At 41.3% G+C, this 13845-nt stretch overlaps 1 protein-coding gene across 1 annotated transcript in view; it reads left to right on the top strand.

Annotated features, from left to right (window-relative positions):
- The window catches only part of LOC145412154 (uncharacterized), a 38792-nt gene extending 26910 nt beyond the window's left edge, over nucleotides 1-11882 (top strand). The window contains exons 4-5 of the mRNA XM_080282088.1: nucleotides 11045-11173; nucleotides 11772-11882. Coding sequence (XP_080138214.1) covers nucleotides 11045-11173; nucleotides 11772-11882 — 240 coding nt within the window. The remainder of the gene's footprint in view (nucleotides 1-11044; nucleotides 11174-11771) is intronic.
- The last annotated feature ends 1963 nt before the right edge of the window (nucleotides 11883-13845 follow it).

Genomic DNA, 13845 nt, shown 5'->3' with positions numbered 1-13845 from the left:
CCATTCAAAAGTGTGTCTGATTTCGTATCATATACACGAATCATATTATTATGCAGAAATATAATATAATATACACCCCTGGGGGTAGGTTTTTTTTTCAAGAATACTCCCCCAGTATCCCTGCTTGTCGTAAAAGGCGACTAAAAGGGTTGGCGGGGGGTTAGTGCCCCTCCCCAGAAAACAACTAACTAAAAAAAAAAAACAATAAGCCTTGGACAAGGACTGACCAAACGATGATGACCAAGGACCGGACAAAGGACATGGTAATTGGAACTTGGAATGTAAGGGGAGCAAATGATGATGTGAAAGGGAGAGAGATTGTCCAGGTGCTTGAGGGTGCGAAAGTGGATGTATGTGGAATAACTGAAACAAAATGGTGAGGAGAAAGTGTGAGAGAATGGGAGTATGGATGGGGTATATGTGCAAGAGTAGGTGAGAATGAGAGGGCAAAGGAAGGAGTATGTATAGTTGTGAGTAAAAGATGGAAGAGGAGCATAAGACAGTATGGATCAGTTGGGTCAAGGATTGTGTGGGTAAGTTGAAAGTTGGAATACAAATGTGGGCGATTGTGTGTGTGTATGCACCAACGCAAGATCGTGCTAGAAGAGTGAGAGAAGAGTTCTGGACAAATGTAGAAGTGTGCATGGAAAAGTTTGGAAGGAATGAGAGAGTGTTTTTGATTGGTGATATGAATGGTAAAGTTGGGAATGTGAAGGTGGATGGAATAGTTGGTGAGTGGGGTGTGCCTGCTGAGATAGATGAGAATGGGAGTGCGTTAGTGGACATTTGTGTTGGGAGGGGGTTGGTGATAGCCAATACCCTCTTCAGGCATAAAATGATCCACAGGTATACATGGCGAGTGATGAGAAGGGTGGGTGGTGAACTGAATGAAAGGAAGGCAATGATTAATTATGTGTGTGTGGATGAAAGGATGCGAAGATGTGTAAAGGATGCAAGAGTATATAGAGGTTGAGGGAGTGGACTTTCTGACCACTACTTGGTGGTGGCCAGAATTAGAATGCAAGTAAGATGGAGGAATAGAAGAAGGGAAAGACGAGAGGAAGGAGTAGTTGCAAGGAGAGTGGAAAGGTTACAAGAGGATGAGAAAAAGGCAGAGTATAAGAGAGAAGTGGAGGAACGATTGGGCAAATATGAATTGGAGCAGATGGGAGACGTGGAAGGTGTGTGTAAGATATTTACAGAAGAAATATGTGCAGCATGTGATGTGGTGCGTGGAAGGAAGAGAAGACGGAGGGGGGTGCAAGGAACAGCGTGGTGGACTGAAGAGGTGAAACAGGCTGTGGCACAAAAGAAGAAAGCATACAATGAATGGATGAGAAACAGGGGCGTGGAAGAAGTTGAGAGGCGGAAGAGAGAGTTATATGTGGAAAGAAAGAGAGAGGTGAAAAGATTAGTAAGAGAGAGTAAGAAGAGAGTGGATGAGGAATTTGGAAGGAATTTGAGTGTAAAGTGGAGGGACTGTAAGAAAATGTTCTGGAGAGAGGTGAAAAGAGTAAGACAGGGTGGAAGTGAAGTTAGCAGGGGAGTGAAAGATAAAAATGGTAGATTACTAGTGGAGAAGGGAGAAAAAGTGAGCAGATGGAGAGAACACTTTAAGGAATTGTTGAACGTAGAGGATGGAAGTAATGCGAGTATAAGTGGCTGGGGAATGGCTGGGAGAAGGAGGGAGGTGAGAAGACAGGAAGAAATCAGTAGGATAGAAGTTGTGGAAGCAATGAAGAAAGTTAAATCGGGAAAGCCCCAGGAATTGATGGAGTGTGTGGTGAAATGCTGAAGCATGGGGGAGAGATAGTAGTAGAATGGATGTGGAAGATGTGCAGATTGGCCTGTGAGGAAGGTAGAGTCCCGGAGGATTGGAAGTCAGGTATAATTATTCCATTGTACAAAGGAAAAGGGGAAAAAGAAGTGTGTGGTAATCATAGGGGCATTTGTCTTCTTAGTATAATAGGAAAAGTGTATGGTAGGATACTTATAGACAGAGTTAGAGAAAGAACAGAGAAATTAGTTGGAGAAGAACAGGGAGGCTTTAGGAAGGGAAGAGGTTGTGTAGATCAGATATTCATTCTTAGATCTTTAGTGGAAAAGTTTCTAGAGAAGGGAAAGAAGTTGTATGCGGCTTTCATGGATTTGGAGAAAGCATATGACAGGGTGGATAGACAAGGATTGTGGAAAGTGTTAAGAATATATGGAGTAGATGGGAAGTTGTTGAATGCTGTGAAGAGTATGTACGATGGTGCGAAGGCTGCAGTGCGTGTGGATGGTGAACTAAGTGAATTTTTCTCTTTGAAAGTTGGTTTGAAACAGGGATGTGTCATGTCTCCATGGTTGTTCAATCTGTACATGGATGGGGTAATAAAAGAGGTACAAGGTAGGGTAGTGGATGTTGGAGTGGCCCTGGTGAGAGAGGACAGTGTTTGGAAACTCCCTGTACTGTTGTTTGCAGATGATACTGTGTTGTTGAGTGAAGACGAAGGGGAGCTGCAAGGCTTGGTGGATGAGTTTGAGAGAGTGTGTAAGAAACGGAATCTAAAGGTGAATGTAGGGAAGAGTAAAGTGATGGTCTTTGAGAGAGGTGAAGTTAGTGAATGTACAGCAAGGTTGGATGGTGAGGAATTGGAAAATGTGAGTACGTTTAAGTACTTGGGTAGTGTGATGAGTAAGGATGGAGGTTTGGAGGGTGAAGTGCTTGAAAGGGTACAGCAGGGAAGAAAGGTTGCTGGTTCTTTGAAAGCAGTGATAAGAAACAGGGAAGTGAGCATGGAAGTGAAAAAGTTACTACATGACAGTATTGTGATACCAACTCTAACGTACGGAAGTGAAGCTTGGACATTGTTGGAAGGACACAAGTCAAGAGTGAGAGCAGTGGAAATCAGTTATTTAAGAGGAGCCTGTGGAGTCACGTGGAGAGACAGGCTGACAAATGAGGATATAAAGGAGCGTTGTGGTGTTGATGTGGATGTGATAGGAAGCGTTATGAGGAACACACTGAGGTGGTTTGGCCATGTGGAGAGGATGGAGGGTGAAAGACTGACGAAGAGAGTGTATGTGAGTGAGGTGGAGGGGGGAAGAGGGAGGGGGAGGCCGAGGATGAGATGGAGGAATGGGGTGGAGAGGTATATGAGAGAGGGGGGTGTGAGTTGGGAGCAGGGCAGTGAAATGGCGGGGGACAGGGCGACATGGAGGCGATTTGTTTGTGGCCACCCCAAACGGGATGGAGGCGTCTGGCAATAGATAGATAGATAGATAGACTTGCGTCTCATGTTATACATGAAATAGGCCGCATTTTTGAATGGTAGGTTGCCAGGGTACGATAATGACAACCTCAGAGTCGTACGCCGCGACTAAAGTATCTTACTTGCAACACTGGTCAGTGATGCTGGTTGGTAGTTGAGTGTATTCTGTCTATTCCCTTTCTTGAATAGGGGAACAGTGTTTCCTTTCTTCCAAATATCAGGTAGTTTACCTTGACCTAAGGATTCCTTGAATATTAAATATAGTGGTTTGCTTAACTCTTGTGCAAACTCCTGTAGCACCCAACCTGAAATTTCGTCAGGACAGTTTGCTTTTCCTTTGTCTAATTGACTTAACTCTTCCTGTACTTCTTTTTCTGATATTTGTATATATGGTAATACGTGTGAGATTCATGTTCCATATTGTCTCTATCAAAATTATTTTCTTTTGTTAAAACAGATTGGAAGTTTCTATTTAGTGCTTCACAATTATCATTCTCTTCTGTATAGATCATCTCCTCATCCATAATGGACTGTATTTTATCCTTAACTTTGGTTTTGCTTCAGATGTAGCTGTAAAATGGCTTAGATTGATCACTATATTTATTTTATAATGTCTTCCTCAAGCTCTCTCCGAGCCTCCCTCCTTATCTTTGTATAATCATTTCTTTCCCTGTCACTTGTGTGTCTTCTGTATCTATTTCACAGCAAGTTTTTTTTTTTTTTTTTTTTTTTTTTTTTTTTTTATAACAACAACAGAGGAAGGAAAAACAAATGAATAATAAAAAAACAAATCCATACTCCAGATTACTGGTGTCCTCTGTTCATAAAATATTTGTAACAGTTAGACTTGAACAGCTGTAGGTTGAAGTTTGGAGGGAAACAACTCTGGGGAAGGGAGTTCCAGAGAGATGCAGTTCGGTGAATGAAAGAATTCTGATAGGCAGAAGTTCTGCAGTATGGCTGAGTGACATTCCAGTCATGAGCGCTGCGAGATGCCTGTGTAACACGATGGAAGGCATGGAGAAGTGGCACAATGGATGCAACTCCGTCTGAGCATTTGCTATAAAAATATGTCACTTTTTTTCTTTGATTTTTTACACTCTGTATTAAACCATTTCATTTTCATTTCTGTTTCTTTATGCTGAGGGATGTAATATTGTGTGTGTGTGTGTGTGTGTGTGTGTGTGTGTGTGTGTGTGTGTGTGTGTGTGTGTGTGTGTGTGTGTGTGTTCTTACCTAATTGTTCTTACCTAATTGTATCTTTACAGGAATAAGTCAAGCTCGTACTGTCCCGTGTCTTAAACCATATTTATCGTACATATCCTTAAATTTGTGAATTGTTTTGGCACACACTATTTCATTCGGTAGTGCATTCCATTGATCAATTGCTCTGTTTGGGAAACTGAATTTCCTTACGTCTTTATCACCTCTCTTCTTATGCAGTTTTTTGCAGTGTCCTCTTGCTGATGCTTCTCCATATGTTAAGTAATCATTTATGTCCATTTTCTCCTTCCCTGATATGCACTTATATAGCATTATCATGTCACCTCTTTTCCTTCTCTCCTGTAGTGTTGGTAGATTCAGTTTATTTAGTCTTTCTTCGTAGCTTAGGTCCCTTAAGCTTGGTATCCATCTTGTAGCAGCCCTTTGAACTTTTTCAATCTTGTCTATATGTTTTTTGAGATGAGGACTCCAGACTACTGATGCATATTCCAGGGTTGGTCTAATGAATGATGTTATTATCCTTCTTAGCATGTCTTCATTTATGTATGTGAATGCTATTCTCATATTTGCAAGCAGTGTATACATGTTCCGTACCTTCTCGCTGATGTGGTCAGCCGGAGATGGTCTGTTATTGATAATCACACCTAGGTCTTTCTCTCTTTCTGATGTGTATAGGGTTTTATTTCCTAACTTATAATCCCAATCAGGTCTTTTTCCACTTTTACCAAACTTGATTACATGACACTTGTCCACATTGAATTCCATTTGCCATGTACTACTCCATTCATGAAGTTTATTTAATTCTTCTTGTAGCTCCCTACAAGAGTCTGTGCTAGTAATTCTCCTTTGTATTTTTGCATCATCTGCAAACATATTCAGATAGCTCTCATTTCCAGTGTTACTGTTTATATCATTTATATACACTAAAAACATGATTGGTGCCAGCACTGAACCCTGTGGTACTCCACTAGTCACTTCTTTCCATGATGAGTAGTTTCCTCTTAGTACTGTCCTCATTTCTCTTTTTATGAGAAAGTCTTGCATCCAACAAAACAGTTTGCCTCGAATTACTCCTTGATGGTACAGTTTCCATAAAAGTCTTTGGTGTGGTCTATCTATCTATCTATCTATTGCCAGACGCCTCAATCCCGTTTGGGGTGGCCACAAACAAATTGCCTCCAAGTCGCCCTGTCCCCCGCCATTTCACTGCCCTGCTCCCAACTCACACCCCCCTCTCTCATATACCTCTCCACCCCATCCCTCCGTCTCATCCTCGGCCTCCCCCTTCCTCTTCCCCCCTCCACCTCACTCACATACACTCTCTTCATCAGTCTTTCACCCTCCATCCTCTCCACATGGCCAAACCACCTCAGTGTGTTCCTCATAACGCTTCCTATCACATCCACATCCACACCACAACGCTTCTTTATATTCCTCATTCGTCAGCCTGTCTCTCCACGTGACTCCACAGGCTCCTCTTAAATAACTGATTTCCACTGCTCTCACTCTTGACTTGTGTCCTTCCAACAATGTCCAAGCTTCACTTCCGTACGTTAGAGTTGGTATCACAATACTGTCATGTAGTAACTTTTTCACTTCCATGCTCACTTCCCTGTTTCTTATCACTACTTTCAAAGAACCAGCAACCTTTCTTCCCTGCTGTACCCTTTCAAGCACTTCACCCTCCAAACCTCCATCCTTACTCATCACACTACCCAAATACTTAAATGTACTCACATTTTCTAATTCCTCACCATCCAACCTCGCTGTACATTCACTAACTTCACCTCTCTCAAAGACCATCACTTTACTCTTCCCTACATTCACCTTTAGGTTCCGTTTCTTACACACTCTCTCAAACTCATCCACCAAGCCTTGCAGCTTCCCTTCGTCTTCACTCAACAACACAGTATCATCTGCAAACAACAGTACAGGGAGTTTCCAAACACTATCCTCTCTCACCAGGGCCACTCCAACATCCACTACCCTACCTTGTACCTCTTTTATTACCCCATCCATGTACAGATTGAACAACCATGGAGACATGACACATCCCTGTTTCAAACCAACTTTCAAAGAGAAAAATTCACTTAGTTCACCATCCACACGCACTGCAGCCTTCGCACCATCGTACATACTCTTCACAACATTCAACAACTTCCCATCTACTCCATATATTCTTAACACTTTCCACAATCCTTGTCTATCCACCCTGTCATATGCTTTCTCCAAATCCATGAAAGCCGCATACAACTTCTTTCCCTTCTCTAGAAACTTTTCCACTAAAGATCTAAGAATGAATATCTGATCTACACAACCTCTTCCCTTCCTAAAGCCTCCCTGTTCTTCTCCAACTAATTTCTCTGTTCTTTCTCTAACTCTGTCTATAAGTATCCTACCATACACTTTTCCTATTATACTAAGAAGACAAATGCCCCTATGATTACCACACACTTCTTTTTCCCCTTTTCCTTTGTACAATGGAATAATTATACCTGACTTCCAATCCTCCGGGACTCTACCTTCCTCACAGGCCAATCTGCACATCTTCCACATCCATTCTACTACTATCTCTCCCCCATGCTTCAGCATTTCACCACACACTCCATCAATTCCTGGGGCTTTCCCCGGTTTAACTTTCTTCATTGCTTCCACAACTTCTATCCTACTGATTTCTTCCTGTCTTCTCACCTCCCTCCTTCTCCCAGCCATTCCCCAGCCATTTATACTCGCATTGCTTCCATCCTCTACGTTCAACAATTCCTTAAAGTGTTCTCTCCATCTGCTCACTTTTTCTCCCTTCTCCACTAGTAATCTACCATTTTTATCTTTCACTCCCCTGCTAACTTCACTTCCACCCTGTCTTACTCTTTTCACTTCTCTCCAGAACATTTTCTTACAGTCCCTCCACTTTACACTCAAATTCCTTCCAAATTCCTCATCCACTCTCTTCTTACTCTCTCTTACTAATCTTTTCACCTCTCTCTTCCTTTCCACATATAACTCTCTCTTCCGCCTCTCAACTTCTTCCACGCCCCTATTTCTCATCCATTCATTGTATGCTTTCTTCTTTTGTGCCACAGCCTGTTTCACCTCTTCAGTCCACCACGCTGTTCCTTGCACCCCACTCCGTCTTCTCTTCCTTCCACACACCACATCACATGCTGCACATATTTCTGCTGTAAATATCTTACACACACCTTCCACGTCTCCCATCTGCTCCAATTCATATTTGCCCAATCGTTCCTGCACTTCTCTCTTATACTCTGCCTTTTTCTCATCCTCTTGTAACCTTTCCACTCTCCTTGCAACTACTCCTTCCTCTCGTCTTTCCTTTCTTCTATTCCTCCATCTTACTTGTACTGTGTCAAAAGCTTTCTTGAAATCTAAATTGGTATATACTGTCCACCCATCCTTCCCTTTCCTGTATTGTGTTTGTTACTCTGTCATAGTAGCTCAACAGATTAGTAACACATGATTTTCCTTTTCTGAAACCAAACTGTCTTTCTGTTATCATACTGTGTTCTTCTAGATGATTTACCCAAGCTTTTCTTATAAGCTTTTCTAATACCTTGCTTACAACACTGGTCAGTGATACTGGTCGGTAGTTGAGTGGATTTTGTCTATTTCCTTTCTTGAATAAGGGGACAATATTTGCTTTTTTCCAAATATCAGGTAGTTTACCTTGACTCAAGGATTTCTTGAAAATTAAAAATAATGGTTTACTTAACTCCTTTGCACATTCTCGTAATACCCAACATGATATTTCATCAGGACCACTTGCTTTTCCTCTGTCTAATCTACTTAACTCCTCCTGTATTACTTTTTCTGCTATTTGTATATCTGGTAGTATGTGTGGACATGCGTGTTCCACATAGTCCCTCTCAAAATTTTTTCTTCTGTAAAAACTAATTGGAAATTCTTATTTAGTGCTTCACAAATATCTTTCTCTTGTGTATAAGTGATTCCCTCGTCCGTAATGGATTGTATTATATCTTTTACTTTGCTTTTGCTTCTGATATAGCTGTAAAACAGCTTTGGTTGATCACTACTTTTATTTATTATATCCTCCTCAAACTGTTTTTGGACTTCCCTCCTTATTCTTGTATAGTCGTTTCTTGCCTGTTTGTAATTATTATACGCCCTTTCACTATTGTGTCTTCTGTATCTATTCCACAACAAATCTCTTCTTTCTTTTGATTTTTTACATTCTGTATTGAACCATTTCTGTATTTTCTTATCTGCTTCTTTGTGCTGTGGGATGTACTTCTGGACTCCTATTTCATAAAATTCACACAATTTTTTATATACAGCATTTAAATCTTGTCCTCTAAGCTCATTTTCCCAATCAACTTCTAAGAAATACTTCTTTAGGTCTTGATAATTTCCCTTTTTATAGTTTAGGCTCTTTTTGTAACTGTCATTGCTGTTTACTATGTCATATGCTATCCTGAAGTTATAATTTAGTACTGCATGATCGCTTTTGCCGAGTGGAGGGTGATACTGTATATTAAACTGTCAATGTCATTTTCTTGCCTAGTAAATATTAGATCTAGCACTGAAGGTACATCAAGTCCTCTTTTTCTGGTGGTTTCCCCTCACATGTTGCGTTAGGAAAAACTCTTGTACGAGATCCAGGAGCTTTTGGTCCCAACAGCTTTCTTGGCTAATTATATCTAGAGTATTCTAATTTATATTTGTATTGAAATCCCCAGTTAGTATAATTCTTTCTGATTTCTCTTCCATTTTATGTAGTACATGTAATGATCTTATACTTTGAATTGTATTCTCTGCCAGGTCCTCATATTCGTCTCTTTCCCATGTGTTTGATCTGGGTGGCATGTACAAATTGGCTACAATTACTTTACCTTCAGATGTGTTGATCTCTACTGCAATCAGTTCTACTTGTGATGGTATATCTAGGTTTATTTCCTTGACTTTTAGATTTTTCTTAGTTAATATTATAATTCCTCCTCCTTTTTTTAAATTTCTGTCTCTTCTCCATATACAGTATTGTATTCCGCTAAGTTTAGTATGTCATTGGATATCCTTGGTGTTAATTTTGTTTCAGTTAGGCATATTATTTGTGGTTCATTTTCTCTGACATAATCGTTCATCTCTAGTAATTTAGATACCATTCCATCCACATTTGAGTACATCAACTTTATCATTTTGTGTGTGTGTGTGTGTTTGTGTGTGCTCTCTCTCTCTCTCTCTCTCTCTCTCTCGTGTGTGTGTGTGTGTGTGTGTGTGTGTGTGTGTGTGTATGGTTCTCTCTCTCTCTCTCTCTCTCTCGTGTGTGTGTGTGTGTGTGTATGGTTCTCTCTCTCTCTCTCTCTCTCTCTCGTGTGTGTGTGTGTATGGTTCTCTCTCTCTCTCTCTCTCTCTCTCTCTCTCAGCATTATGCTTTGAAAGTAAATATAGGTAAGAGTTAAATGATTGTTGTTGAGAGAGAAAATTACTCCCTCTGTGATGTTACAGTGATTGGAGAAAGACATGAATTGGTGATTTTAAATACCTTGCGCAATGATGGAAAAAGAGAGGTACTGTAACTGCAAAAGAAATAGAAGTAGCATGGCACAGAGAAGGAAAGTGGCTGGTGCCATGAAGGCCTTGATAGAAGCAGAGGTCAGAGTGTGGTGGCTGTAAGAGGCTTGCATGAATTTTAGTGCCCATTCTAACATATGGGTGTGTGACTATGGTGTAGCATAAAAATGAAGTAAAGAGTAAGAGCAGTAGAAATGGGGTTGTTGAGGACTGTGTGTGGAGTGTGGAGAGTAGGTAGACAATTAAATAATGTGATTTTCGAAAGATGCAGAGTAAGGAAGTCCAAGGACACCAAAATTAAAGTGTGTGCCTAGATGGTGTGGTTGTGTGGAGAGAATGGATGTGATGAGAACTGTGAAAAGTGTAAATTTGAGTGAGTTTGGATTTGAACGTAGGTATGGTAGGCCAGGAAAAAAGTGACAAGATATAGTGAATAAATTTGTAAGATGTATGGAGGATGATGAAGCTAGAGGATTGATAAGAGATTGAGCTGGCTGATTGTACTGAGTGTATGACAGGAGTTTGGCACCCCATTTTAACAGCATTTGTCAGTATGGATCTGTCTGATGGATAATTATGAGGCTACCTGTGGAGAGCTGTATGCATCAGGTGGAGTCAGGATTCTGGGAGAATGAATAGTGAATGAGTGTAAGAGTGGCCCATTTCATTGGGCATGCCTTTGGATAGTTCTCCCACAATCATATTTTTTCCTTTTCCTGGCTTTCTGTACCCTGCCTAACCCCACCTGCAAGTGGGAAGGAAGAGGCAGTGTGTGTTTTTTTTTAAGTAATTAGACTCAGCATGGGAATATAGTTATGTTTTCTATATGGAACCTATGCCAGAACTGTGCAGAGGTTGTGAAGGCCCAGACCATCAGTACCATCCATTCCATTGGTTTTTACAACACACAGTGTATAGGTTGTGCTCTTTTTTTTTTTTGCCATAAACAGAGATTAAAGTTAACCTAAAAAAAAAAAAAAATGAGCAATGGTTATTAACTGCAATTGTTTTCTTCTCAGATCTACTCATGTGTATCGTGTTGCACAGAGCCCTTCTGCAACACAGGCAGCTCAGGCTCTTCCCGCCCATTGGCCAGTCTTGCCCATTTGATCCTGCCAGTCCTGTTGCTGACTTGTATGGACTTGATGGTAGGTTACTAAAAGGGGTGAAAAGTTCATGATTCCCATCCACTCCTGCCCAATCTAGTATCTATAAATCCAAACATACTGTGCTCAGTGTTTTACTTTGATCCAGCACTCTTTGAAACTTTTCCAGTACACTATTGTGTAATGTTTACAGAACTTACTTACCCCTTACAGTGTACAAGTAAGGCTCTTCAGAATTTTTGATGACCATCAAATACAGTGACTTAATACATATGACTGGGTACATATCCTCCTGGTTTGTGTGTATACTAGGAATCTTTTGATAATTGTTCTACTTTTTTTAATGACTTCCTAAAAGTGAATTAACAAGCTGTTTCTTTCTCAAAGCTGATTTAATGAAGCAGTTTTCTTAATCAGTGATCAGTATTATGCCAGGTATTATACATGAATTATATCCTACATTACTGAATATGTGTAAGGTAATTATACATTTATGTGCCAACATTATGTCTTGTTATACTGTGCATTGTCACAGGGTATATAAATTAAAGGATTTACAGTCAGAACTACTGTACATTCATCATTATTATCCTTTGCATACAGTTGGATTTGTTTTTTTATTGCATATCCTCTCCATCAGTGTATATATGCAGGGTACCTTAACCCTCTTGTCACCAAATCGATGCAGGCTGTGTCCAACTGTGAGCGAGTACTTGGGACACAGTACTCGACACCCAAGACCACATACTGAAAGACCCCCCCCCCCCCCATCACTGCACTATTCCTGCACACTTGACAGTTCATAAACAATTTATCCTCACCCTTATTTATGCTTCAATAATCATAATTTTTTCCCCACCATAATCCTGAATAAATATACTTGCCTATGGTATTGTAAAAAAGATCAGCTGAATGTAAATTACAGTATGCCTTAATTTTTTTTTTTTTTTTTTTTTTTTAGAAATATAATTTTTATGGTAAATGTTACTGAGAAAAAGTTATAGGGAATTTCTTTGGCTACATTTTGGTGTATAAAGAATTCCTGTAGGTCAATTAGGGCTGATTTTATGGAGCACGAAAGGAAATTATCTTACACTCAAGCAAGGTTCGTACCACACGAGTGGGGTAGTGGGGTGACGCTGGGTGCGGGGTGGGTTGATCACGGCGGAAGAATACACAAGGATGAAAGTAGTGCTTTGTTCTCACCCAAGGGAGCGCGGTAGCTCGGTGGTAGGGTGTCGGGCTCGTAATCGTGAGGTTGCGAGTTCGCGCCCCTCCTGGTGGCTGCGGTGCTGGGAGGGGTAGCGCTCTCCTGTAACCCTAGCAGGGCTATATGATCTGATGAGGTCTAGCTCGGGGATTAATCCCTTTGTTCTCACCCAGAAATGGATGCAAAATCATTCCATAACCAAAAAAACAGGGTCCATTTCATTCGATGCAACCGGCGTCGAATGGTAAGGAGCGGTTGAAATGTGCACAGATGCAGCCTGCGTCAACTGGTAATGAGTGCATGAAATTTGCACTGCACCCACAAACACCAGAGGGTTAACGGTAGAGTGTGGAGGTTTGGTTGCTGGGTGGACCCTGCATTTTTGTGCCTCCACTCTGTTCTACCTTCTTCCCTCTCCTTAGGTCCCCATCAGTGCCTCAACAAATTTTGCAGCGACACTTTCTACTGCTGCTATTTTCCTCCCTTTTCTCCTCTCCTATCTATTCTATCTTTGACATTAAATGGCATGGAATTTTTAACATTTATCAAAATTCTTGTCGGTGGCCCTTAGGATGTTATAACAAGAAGGCTTAATGGGTGCTTGTGGGTTGTTTATTTGGCAGATTGTAGGGACCGTTGTGGTTCAGCACCACCCCAGTGAGTGAACCTCTGCAGAAGTGAAACTACTGCTGAGCTGCAGCTGCGGATCTGGGAATGCTGTTGTTTTGTAGTGGGACTCCTGGTCACAGGCCGATGACCCGAGATTGTGCTGTACGACCCTACTTTCCTACATGGTGTTGCTATCCCCTCTTGGGTAGGGTAGGGTAAAGCTTGGTCCCTGTTTAGATAATTAGTCAGGGCTCTAGACTATGAGTTCCACCCACATGACTCATGATAAGTCTTCCTCCCCCCCCTCCATTCATGATTATGTTAATTTTCTCAAGCTCCCTGTCCCCCTGTCCTACTGATATTCTGACTCCAATGATAACCCCAGCTCCTTTTCATAGCATTTTGACTCTCCCTACTCATTCTCAACCTCTACTCACCTTCGCTGTTTTGTCCTGCCTACTTACACTAGCTCCCACCTCACAATCCCATACATCATCTCTATCCACGTTCATCTTCTGTAGTAACTTTTAAGCCTTATTTGCCTCCACTCCCACCTACGTCTACCCTTCCTCTTTTCTCGGCTTCCTTGTCCCGTCCTCATACTTTTCCCTACTCGCCAACTCTATCTTGCCCACCTCTCTTTTCTGGCCCCAGACTTGGTCCCAGTATTAATATCACCCCACATACAGATGACATCTCACTTCAACCCTCTCTGTTACACCATGGAGGCACTGATGTCACATTCTATGTGTGACCCAATGGCTCTCATCTTAACCCTTTAACCGTGGGTGTCATTCCAGAATGACATTGAAAAAACTGGACCAAACCGCGGGTGTCATTCTGGAATGCTCGTGAATATTTTGAACACCGCGCGTTTTTTCTGTGCGCAAATTGT

Source organism: Coenobita brevimanus, chromosome 92, assembly GCF_032717465.1.
Source record: "Coenobita brevimanus isolate Jiangsu-jjx chromosome 92, ASM3271746v2, whole genome shotgun sequence".
NCBI lineage: Eukaryota > Metazoa > Arthropoda > Malacostraca > Decapoda > Coenobitidae > Coenobita > Coenobita brevimanus.
Note: the sequence above shows the minus strand (reverse complement) of the source record. Positions and strands in the feature narration are given on the sequence as shown.